General features: G+C 38.6%; 1 protein-coding gene across 5 annotated transcripts in view; it reads right to left on the reverse strand.

The window, feature by feature from the left end:
• Positions 1–12,074, reverse strand: part of LOC117415620 (disks large homolog 5-like) — a 52,198-nt gene that overhangs the window by 17,829 nt on the left and 22,295 nt on the right. For 3 of the 5 annotated variants that reach the window (XM_059026378.1, XM_059026377.1, XM_059026380.1), the window contains exons 5-15: positions 11,196–11,379; positions 6,845–7,134; positions 4,536–4,848; positions 3,954–4,184; positions 2,739–2,923; positions 2,106–2,231; positions 1,420–1,552; positions 1,118–1,245; positions 831–1,006; positions 323–426; positions 18–110 (exon numbers count right to left, since the gene is read on the reverse strand). In XM_059026378.1, coding sequence (XP_058882361.1) covers positions 18–110; positions 323–426; positions 831–1,006; positions 1,118–1,245; positions 1,420–1,552; positions 2,106–2,231; positions 2,739–2,923; positions 3,954–4,184; positions 4,536–4,848; positions 6,845–7,134; positions 11,196–11,379 — 1,963 coding nt within the window. The remainder of the gene's footprint in view (positions 1–17; positions 111–322; positions 427–830; positions 1,007–1,117; positions 1,246–1,419; positions 1,553–2,105; positions 2,232–2,738; positions 2,924–3,953; positions 4,185–4,535; positions 4,849–6,844; positions 7,135–11,195; positions 11,380–12,074) is intronic. The other 2 variants (XM_059026379.1, XM_034026199.3) reach the window with 1 other exon arrangement.

Raw genomic sequence — 12,074 nt, forward strand, 5'->3', positions numbered from 1 at the left:
AGATTTTTAATATTCACCTTCATCAGCGAGAGACTTAGAGAATCCCTGCAGTTCTGCAGCAAAGCTTCACATTCAGTCAGTGTTTTGTTATCTAGTGCAATTCCATTAATCTGGGGATAGAAAATTAGAATCAGCACTGTACTGCATACATCATATGAAGATCCCTTACATTTCTGATTTGTTGACTTGAGAAAAATGTATTTCAAGTAACACAACCTTAATTTATTTGCACAGCCTATTTAGCTGTATATACTTTATTCTATAGGGTACTTTCTACAAACACAGGATAGGACAAATTGTATAAAGGGCTCTTAGTACTTACAGCAATGAGTCTGTCCCCCACAGAAAGAGATCCCTCCCTAGCAGCTGGACTGCCAGGTACAATAGCAGCCACAAAAACGCCACTCTCCAGGCTGACTCCACTATCTGAAATAATGACAACAGAACACTACTGTACTACCCTGTAATCACAGCATTACATTTTTCACAAGTCATAAGCAGTCTTTTTGACAACATATCTCATTCTTAAAATCGTGTCATAAATTACATTATATTTTAGTGTTTACCAAATTAGACACACCTTACTCTGAAGCATGGCAACTTAAAATTCAGTGAGACTTAAAATTCCCTGGATATTATTGTTAATTAAGAAAGAAAGAAGTCTAGTTTCTATTATTTTTCTAATGGATGGCGGTGGGGGAGGGGTAGACAAATACTATATAATGACACACATTTATTAACATTAACTTTGTTATGCACTGCAAATATGAAATGCACATAAAACTGAGGTTAAAATACATAACTTGACTGTTAAAACACTGGAAATATACCTTTGCGTCCCACAAGGTTAATGTGTACAGGTGTTACAATTCTTCCACCTAAAGACTTTCTTCTGCGGACAACCATATTGATTATTCCTCCTCCATTAAGCACTGCTTTGATAACCTGTTTCCTGTCTTTGTTAGCAAGGTCCACGTCATTTATCTTCAACAGCCAGTCGTTCACTCTGGGGGGAGGGGGAGGACGGGGTTTAGAAAAACCCTTACAATGACAAAGGTTACACACATTAAAGAATCAAATTGCTGCAAACAAACATTATAAAATTAAAGATTATCACCTTAGTCTTCCATCTGCAATACTTCCTTTATCTACCTTGGTGACAAATATTCCAGAGTCCCCCGGCACATAGGGCTCATTCATCCCCTCAGCCACATCAAACCCAAGTGCTTTCAAATCCATATCTTCCTGCAACAGACAAATATGCAGGGCATGACATACCAAATCTTTACACAGAACATTACGTACACAAACCCCATTCATTGCAAACTGAATAATAATAATAATAATAATAATAATAATAATAATAATAATAATAATAATAATAATAATCTAAAAAAAAATATATACACATTCATTTACCCTATCTTTTTCAAATTCTACCACTTCAGTCTCCCACTCCAATGAATCTGTATCGATAGCTGAATCGTGCGAGTTGTGAGCCATCAACTGTCGAAAACAAGCCTCTTTTTCTAACTGGTTCTCCATCTTCTCTCTTAGAAATAAAGCAAAATGTAAGACAAAAGAAATGTATTAAAATAACAAATACAATTTTTCTTTTGACCAGGTAAACTCCATCGACTTGCTGCCGACCACAGACTTCTTTTTATACATGCGATACAAAAATAAATGTTTCAGCTCTAGTAAAAAATAACAATAACCATAATCATGCCAAAATAGAGAATGTTGTTCATTGGAATGTATTTCACAAATAAGTCTTTGTTGCACAGACCTTGCACAAGCAGATGGCTGTTTGTAGGTGTCTAGTAAGTACTGAAGGCTCAACCCGCCTTTGAAGCACAGATGCCAAGGTCAGAATGCCAAAGGAATAAGACAGAGATTGCACAACAGCCTATTGAAATACAATCTATAACTGCTTTGGAAGGACAGAAAGTCTTCCAAGGTCATACATATTGCTTGATACATTACTATTTAAAAATGATTGAAAACTTGGAAAAAATTTGCATAACACCAGGCTTTTGCCTGACTCTAGCTGAATGCTATAGACAAGGTTCAAGCATGTCAGAACCAAGTGTCCTATAACTTACTTTAATTCTTTGAGCTCCCGCACAGAATCGTTTTTCTGTTTCCTCATATCATCGAGATTACGAAGAGCTTCTGCCAAGTCACTCACCGCTCTGTCTCTTTCCCTTCTCAGGTTATCACACAGGGATCTAGAGGAAAGAGACAGCAATACAAAAGAACACTCTCATGAATGTGCACCTGGACATGTTGCCAATATGTTTTATAAAATTCCAGAGTACATGATTAAGGTAAATCACTCAGAGCTCAATAAAACAACAACAAAAACAACACACGTCACCCACACAACTCATTTGGTTAACTTGTATAGTCCACAGAGATCATACCATAGTTATTTAAATACATAATTAAAAGTATACATTTTTTATTTATTAAATACCGGTAACTGTTTGGAAAGATTACCATAGTATAACAAACATTTCCTATATTATTAATTAGAGTGGTCTGCAGTTCTGAGCCAAGTTTCTGTTTTACTGCAATGTTGAGAGTTAAGAACTGGATACAGTTCAGTCCACTTGGTACTAAAAAAAATAAATACATGCTTGCATACTATTGGTCATACTATTTCATAACATAAATATTTTATTTCAATACTGATAATTTTTTGTGGAACTAGGTAAAAAAAAAAAAAAACACACCTTATGCTTTCTCTTTCTGCCACAATCTTGTCCCGTTCTTGGAAGGCCCAGTCTCTCCGGCACTTGGCCACTTCTGCCTCCTGCACAGCCTCCTTCATTTCCTGGGCCATGGCCTCATACTGCTTCCTGAGCATTTCAATTTCTTTATTCGCTCTTTCCATATCCATTGTGGCAGAATCTTGCTTCTATGATTTGAAAATAACAATAATAACAATAATAACAATAACAATAACAATAAAGCAGATATCTGTGTTAAATCTATTCTTGATGTTCTCTATACCAATTTAAATAATTTACATTGCATTAACCCAGTACCACATTTTAAATAGTATGCACTCGGACTAAAAAGAAAATTGTGATTTATGACACTGTTGCATTACATTGACATACAGTATCACAATGAAACACTAGAGAGCAACACTGAATATCATAAAACAAGGAGCTGTTTCACCCTGCAATGGATTTGTTCACCTGCCTTTCTAGCAGTTACTGCTACTATTTATTAATACCAAGCAATACATTCATCTGTGAATTATTAAATCAGGTATTTGAACTTGCAAGATCTTGATCACATGACTAACCCTGCTCCCCACGCAGCAGTGCTTTTACTTGAGTTGCTGGGGACTCTTTTACAGGCACAAAGAGAGCTTTTGTGGGGTTCTTCTTATAAAAATTAACTTCAAGCATAATTGATTTAAAATTATTATCGAATAGGTCCCCCAAGTAATATTTATGCCACTTTGATGGTGAGGATCAATCCAGACCAGAAGACACTGGCAATGACAGACAGTGGCTTAAATTAATTTGACTTGACTTGCTGTGGGTGAACTTACTGCTGCTCCACACCGTCTACCCCAGAAGGTGTCACTGCTAGACAGACAGATGGGGGAAGGGGATTAAGTTGGAAAAACTGGACGTAAATACTCAGATTTTAAAAATAGCAAACAGCACTCCAGACTGGGAGCCAGTAACCACACTGTCTGTACCCATCATGCAAAGCGAAGAGGCAGTGTCTGGCAATCATGTTTAATTGCACTCTCAAATGTTATCCTTGGTGTCTGTTTACTACATTCCTCCATAGTTTAGTCTTTTGTTTGCTCTACATTTTCAGAAAGAAGTTATTTCACATTGAGGCAATAAAGGAAGCACTTTCTAGAACGTTGGGTGGTTAAAGAATGTCACATTTTTAAAAGACAGATATGAAACTTTACTAACTTGTCTGGCTTGGTAATACTCCCTCAGCAGCTGGTCCCTCTGGGTGATGGCTTCTGTCCTCTCTTTCCTGGCCACGTCTCGCTCTTCTTTCACAGTTTCAATGTCTTTACAGGCCTGGTCAAGATCCTTTTGGGCCTCTGTCTTGTCTTTTACTTCATGGCAGTATTTTTCTAGTAACTCGTTCCTCTCACAAATTGCACAATCTCGCTCCACTAATGCCGAATTCAGCTCCTTAACATATGAATAGGAAAGCTTTTTAGAAATCAAAAAAACTGAAAATCAAAACAGTTCACTACAGGGCAGTGCACTGATATTAACTCTTTCAGCACTGCAGGTCAAGGAAAAATAAACTCGCTGCAAAACAAAACACCAGATTACTTTTCCTAGACCCGAGTGTGCCGCTGTATTATTTTTGTATGCTGTATTCTTATTTCTATGCAAAACAAAAACTAGTAATTGGTTATAGTATGGTCGTTTTTTTGTTTTTGTTTAAAGTTACTGCATGCTGAAAGACTAACATTAGGACTAATGTAGTATTATCATTTAAGCTACAATGGATTGCTTTGCCGATTCAAGCCATACCTGTCGAAGTGCTTCCATTTCCTCGCTGGCTACTTTTCTTTCACAGGAGGTGTTCTTAAGTTTTGCTTCGGCTGCCTCTAGCTCAGTTTGTAGCTTGTCCACCTCTTTGATGACCTGGTCTCTCTCACTCATAATGAGGCGGTATTCATTAAACACAGAGTCCCGCTCTTCTTTGTATTTCTCAGAATCCTTCACTGCTTTCAGCTGAAGAGTTTTGTACCGCGTCGCCTCGGACTGTAACCGCTCCATTTCCCTTTGCAATTCCTTATTCTGTGCTGTGGTCTTGGTTAACTCTTGCTGAATCGAGTCAAATCTAGAACATAAAAAATATAGGAACAAGTTACTGAGTGCCACATGATAATGTTCACACACTCGTCAAGGATGGAAATAACACACTGATGGTCGGTTGGTATGATCCTAAAGATGGTCACCATAAACTACATCCACAGTATGTAGAATAGAATCTCATATATGCCCATGTAGTTTTTTCATTAAAAATCTAATGGTATCTAAAATACCTACATGTTAAATCTAGGTGATTTAAGGTTTAATTTTTGCCTTGTATGCAAGACACTGTAATTGACATGCACTTTCTACATTCTGCTGTGTGCACTGCTTCCTCAAGTTTAAATCAATAAAGCATTCAGTGCTTACAATATTGTAGCGTGCACGGGGGGAAGGCAGCAGTAGGGCTGGTAGGTGACGTAATCACACACAGAGACATAAGCCCGATATACGCTCCTTGCAAAAGGAGCCGGCTCTTTTGTACAGCGGTATCGGCGCTATGCTTCAGTGCGAGAGGACCCGAGTTCGGACCCGCCCTCCGCCTGTATGTGGATTTCCTCGCCCTGTGTGATGCGCCTGCCTGCGGGAACCGAGATCGCTACATTGGTGTCAGAGTGGGATGCAGGTACCCCAGCACGCACTCGTCGGACTGTAGCCTGGTTAGCAAGTCCAGGGCGGACTTGAGGCTGGCAGGGGAGAGTCTAGCGTGCACGGGGGAAGGCAGCAGTAGGGCTGGTAGGTGACGTAATCACACACAGAGACATAAGCCCAATATACGCTCCTTGCAAAGGAGCCGGCTCTTTTGTACAGCGGTAACGGCGCTATGCTTCAGTGCGAGAAATCCCGGGTTCGCGCCCGCCCTCCGCCTGTGTGTAGATTTCCTCGCCCTATGTGATGCAACTGCCTGCGGGAACCGAGATCGCTACATTGGTGTCAGAAGCGGGACGCAGGTACCCCAGCACGCACTCGTCGGACTGTAGCCTGGTTAGCAAGTCCAGGGCGGACTTGACGCTGGCAGGGGAGAATGTAGCATGCATGGGGGAAGGCAGCAGTAGGGCTGGTAGGTGACGTAATCACACACAGAGACATAAGCCCGATATACGCTCCTTGCAAAGGAGCCGGCTCTTTTGCACAGCGGTAACGGTGCTATGCTTCAGTGCGAGAGGACCCGGGTTCACGCCCGCCCTCCGCCTGTGTGTGGATTTCCTCGCCCTGTGTGATGCGCCTGCCTGCGGGAACCGAGATCGCTACAATATTAAAGAGTTTGTCCCACAAAGTAGACAACATACATTTCTCTCTCCCGCTATGCATCTAAAAAAAATTAACAATGCATTTATATGTAGTATGATAACATAATCTAATACCACTTTTAATCTGGGTAAATGCACCGATTTTCACAGGCATCAATTCAATTTCAGGCAAGTCTAGAAGAAAATTGCTCTGATAATAGACTACCCATTCCTGAACTGACATTGTGGCAAATGTTAAAGACCTAGATTAATATGACAGAGTGTGGAAAATGTCAATTGTTCCCACTGTTCTATAAATAGAACATTACTAAATCCCAGCATGTCTGGAGTGTGTCCTAGTATTTTTTTTTTTCTACGTAGATTTCTGGGTGTTTGAGGTGAAAAATAAACAACTCTACTGTCAATGTGAGAATTCTGTTTTCTTATTTACCCAGTCATTTTTTTTTTTATGTAGAAACTAATTTAAAAAAACAAACAAAAAAAACCCACCACCACCAACTACTACAATTCTCTGACAAACAGTTGACAATTTTGGTATCAGTTCTATAGACAATTCTTGTATAAAAAGTTACCTGTAGAAAAAAATAATTTTAATAATAATAATTTCTCAGTTGCAACATGTCTTAAGGTGTAATGTATAACCACCTCCTGCTGAAAGTTCCTAGTCACAGCACAGATGTCAAAGTAGACAGCGACAAAGACTTCTCATCAAACCGTTTGTCAAAGAATTATACTATAATACCAGTTTCTATTTCGTCTCTCTACATTGCTTACAATTCAGTGTTTATTTTACAGTTCTGGTACCTCCTTAGGGAAGAAGAATACTGCTGTTGGTAGTGCATAGCCGTGTCTCTCTGTTTCATTATAATGTCAAGCTGTTTCTGAAGCTGTCGATTGTCCTCCTCAGCCTGCTCCAGCCGACTTAGATCTGTGTTGTGGTTGGCGATCTTGTCGTTGTACCGTTTTCTTAGTGCATCGTAGTCTTTCTTTACACCCTCCAGCTTGTCCATGGCAGTGTCGTACAGCTTGTTAAGGATCTCCGATGACCCATTCTCCCTCAACATCTAAAGGAAACCAAACATTCCTTTAGTACTTTGCAGTAAGATACACTCCAGTGGAAAGTATGCATGTAAAATACATCAGTGGCTCTTCATAGGAGTAGGTTTTAGCACCACACCCTTCTTTATACCTTTGTTTTGTTGATATATCCAAATGTTAAATGTAGAAAGAGCATATCACAGATAAAAAGGACATTAGGGTACCTAGAATGCTGCAGTGTTATACAGAGACATATAGATCAGATAATACTCTTTACAGATTTGTTTATACAGCAAAAAATGGGGCTTAGATTTTTAAACTTGAACGTCTCCATTCTTTATAAGAAGCTTAGATGTCATTCATTGTTACTGCTGTGCTTGAGGCAATGTTTTGATTTATATTCTCATAAATGGACCATCACAATGTATCCTGTTTGTAAAACAATACTACACAAGTCCTACAATATTAGTACAAAGTTTTTTTGGCGATACCTTTCTAAATGATCAGCTGAATATGTATATTAAAAGCACTAGCTTTCAATACCACGAATTCTCGTCTTCAGGTGTTAAGATTAATAAACAAATCCCATTAACATGACACAATAGCCCTTTGCCTGAAATTGTCATTCAATTTGATTTACACAGTTAAGCCAGTAGATGGCAATATAACACAGCAAACTTAAAGCATCAGGGCTCTCCCGATTTTCCTTTTTATTTTTACATATATAAAACTAGTGAAGTCAGATACTCATTCTTAACCTAAGTAAAATGGTATATTTTTCCTGTAGATTAGTTTTACAAAACATATTTACTTTTAATTGTTTTTGCAGCAATGGGAGTGAACATAAAGTCTAGAAACCTAAATGATTTACAGAAGAAATACAAGGGACTTGCAACAATGTTATGGTACAGTAAGAAATGGTTTTAAAGCACTGGTTATTTTCCCTTTAAATATTCTCTTTGGCATATTGTACAAAATAAAAATGCAAGAACTAAAAGTGTTCTGTCTATTGACCCAGGAAAGTCACATGGCCCCAGTATGGCAGCTATATTAGTGCAGGTTAGTGTCATGGTCGCCAACAAATGTAGCATCCAGTGCTAACCTTTCAAATATGAAGCAAGTACCTCAAACGATCTCTGACATGTCAACATCTTATTAAAATTACTGCCAAAAAATGGTTGATTTTTCTTGTATGAAAACCACGATTGTACTTGACACTGAGAATAGAGTATGAAGCCAATATCTCAAAAGTCTTTATAATTCATAAACCAAAATGTCCCACGAGTTTTCCCAACATTGAAAATGGTTCATGTGTGGACATAAGTGGTTGAAGGAGTAGAGGCGGAATGACAATTACAGAGAAGCTCCCTCAATGGAAGCTTTAGTCTAAATGTTAGTATCCAGCAATTGCGACCGATAGTCAAATTGAATGATTAAAGGAAACTTGTCCAAAATTCAGAAGATATACTAGGATTTATGGTCATTGGTGATGAAAAATAGATGACAGCTTTGGTTTGCTGTCCACCTAAAATATACTGATGCACAAATGAAGCAACGCTCAGGTCCAATGGATTTAATCAAATATTTTAAACATAGATATCAAACAAAATCACAGAAAATGTGAACAAAAATACACATCAAAGAATCATGATACTTTTCAGTATGAAACGTGACACACTGTCAAAATGAAAACATTAAAAGGTTAGTATTGTGTATGACCTCCCTGAGCATTAACACAATCCCTGCAGCGTTGAGAAAGCGTTCACACTTCCACCGCCCCACTGGTTGGCTTGAACAACACAACAGTCAGCATAACGCTCACCACGACGTCTCCACACACGTTGTCTTCCATCAGGTCTGTCAAGGGCAAAATGGCATTCATCGATGAATAAAACACTCCACCACTCTCTCTACCACCACCTCAGGTGTTCTCTGGCACACGGAAGATGGCGATTTAGTCTCTCAGCTGTCAACGTCACCCCTGAACGGCCTCCGAGCATGCAAATCATTTTCATGCAGACAGCGATCTAGTCATTCTGATGATGTGCAGGTTATTTCTTCCTGGAATTTCTCATGCTGTAGCCACTGCAGTCTGAAAACAATTACGCAGATGGATCAGTCGGATGTGACGGTCCTGGGTCGGTGTGGTGACCCTCTGCATTCCAGGATGTGGCCTGTCCCTCACAGAGCCAGTTTCCTGGATTATCTGGACTAGTCTGCTGATTGTTGAAGCAGAACATCTCATTCTCTGGGCAACTTCTCTCACAGACAGGCCGCCTCCAATCATGCTGATAGCAACCAGGCGATCTTCATTACTTAAGCAGGGCATGGCCGTACCTTTCTTTGTTCTTGCGTTAATTAAAATCATTAAATCAATTCATTTTGGCAATTTTAACTCAACTCAAATACCAAACACTGAGCACCTGCCGTTTTCATGAAGTCACATGACTTGAGCTCAGTATTTTGTTATCCCAAGGAACAATAATACTCAAACAATCAACAAACCTATCTGCTCACTATTTTAAATGTAAATAACATTATGTATGTGCCCAATGAGCTATTGATGTAAAACTTAGACATGTGCATCAGTATATGTGGCCTTTTTAGAGAAAACATGCTGTGTTAAAACACTTCCCAGTTTAACACTTTCAATCTATCAAAACAAAATGCTGATAAATGAAAAGCCTTTAGAAACTTTTCAGCCCTTTGATATCTCTGGATACCGACTTAAAAGGGGATTGCACCGCTTTTAGCTGGTAGAGAATACAAAAAGGACAATCTCTGTCTTTTGTGGTTTGCTTTGACCTTGGACCTTTAGGTCTATCAAGTGACTTCACTGTTTGGGGAGTCCCTGCTGTTAAAGACACACAATTTCACTTAAACTTGACACATGAGTTTCAACATTCACACTCAAACAAAAAAAAAAACCTTCCTGGTCAAGATTTGTTTTTAAGCTGCCGTCGCAAGTTTCAAATTTTTCTGCGACCACAGTTCCAAAAAGACTGTTTTGCAACTTGTCATTCTGTTGTCTTGTTTTCCTCCTTAGTCCATGAACTTTTCTAGTAAAAACTACCCCCTGGTGATGTGACAACCAAACAGTTATATACAATTCAAAATGGCTCATTCTTTCACCCCTGCAAAGCTTTCTTTTTCTGTTCTGAACTTTAAAAACATTAATCAAACAAGCAGCTTTGTTCTAACTGAATAGAGGCTGTGAACCTGAAAAAATAGGGCTGATTCAATCATTCTTTTAACCTTTCACTGTCATTAGCACTAAAGTGAATTGGTCATATATTACTATCTCTCCAAACTGAATAGGACAAGCACCGCAAGTCTCTTTAAGCAATGCAAGTAATATTAGGAGATGGTGAGCAAATGATAAATGGGGCAGTGCTGCACTCATGAAACTGACATGGTTTTTAATCAAACGAATTAACTGCATTTAATATGTATTCATTTAAAATAGAATTAAACCCATATTTAAATATGCCTTCGAACACCTCCATAATATTGCAACAGAGTATACCATATTATTTTTCACATTCAGCATGTGGCTGTATCATTGATATGGCCAACGTGGCAGTGAAATGCCTAATTTTTTTCGGTCACAAACAAAGTAGTGTTTTAAAACCTATTTTAATGAAGATCGTTTGGTTCTTTACTTGCTTGTTATACTTCATTTTGAAATAACAATGGTGACCTACTGCTGCTAATGCTAATAAGAGTTAAGAAAATGTATTGTATAAAACAAAACAACAAGTAACAGCATTCTGGTGGGTTTTCTGGTGGATTACAAAAAATCCAACTACTGTAATTTTCAAAATATCATATGCACCCTTTCACAAGAATCTCAGTTTGTTACTGTATCACCTTGAGCTGTATACTTGGTTCAGCATTCTATATGGTATTTTAGATGGAGAATTATACAGGGGTGAGAGTTATACAAGAGATATAACTTCAGGCTGCTCAGTCATGCACGCTATACACAGGGAGAATGTTATTGTCTATACATTTCTGCAAGTCTAAAAACAAGTTAATTCTTACATGCATTTAGGAGATTAACCAGACTTGAACCCCCACATTGTACCTGTTGTTGCTGTATCCTCAGGTCAGTGACCTCCTTCTGGTCCACATCGTGCAGTCTCTTGAGCTCCTCACAGCTCTGTTTGAGGTGGTTGTGTTCCCGTACTAACTGGGAACTCTCTTTCTTCATGGAATCCATCTCCTCCTTCAGTTGGGACTGGTCACTTAAAAGGCGGCTGTGCAACATGCTGTCAAAACAAAAAGAAACCTCTTGCATCATGAAGCGCTTGATTCATTTACAAGGAAAATCCAGGGAGGGTCAAGGACATTCTGTAGCCAAAAAAGTCATGCATTTTCAGTTCATCAATAGCTTTCACATTTCTCTAAGAATGCGGCTTGTGTGAATTGAGCACTCCAATTGACTGAACAGGGTTCAAAGCACTGGTGGCGTTTAATAACAGCATACTTATGGGATCTCTATAACCAAGCTTGGATGATTTTCTCCTGAAATGGGCCATTTTATAAATCATAAGACACTTCAAGGTTTGCATTACCGCACAGCTCGGCTTTGCCTCTGGCCTAACAACGCACCAAGCAGTGCAGTAATTTCACAACAATGCACATGTTGGTATGTCTTACTGCTTAAATTTAATGTATTTTAAGTATAGCTTGTAAAGTTTTGCATAGTTTCCTCATTCCAGGCCACTCCCATTTTTCAATTTAAAAACAGCTTTCTTATTTCATTAAGTTTATTTTATTTATTTTTTTCTGGTCAAGCTATGATGTGCACATAACTTAGTTTTAAAACATATTGCTGTACCACATTTAAAATTAACTTTTAAAAAATCTGTTTTGGAATTCGATGATCTCACAGCAACAAATGTTAACCTTTTTGCACAGATATATATTTAAACTGTCATTGTCATCCTTTACTCTATAAATA

Source organism: Acipenser ruthenus, chromosome 7, assembly GCF_902713425.1.
Source record: "Acipenser ruthenus chromosome 7, fAciRut3.2 maternal haplotype, whole genome shotgun sequence".
NCBI lineage: Eukaryota > Metazoa > Chordata > Actinopteri > Acipenseriformes > Acipenseridae > Acipenser > Acipenser ruthenus.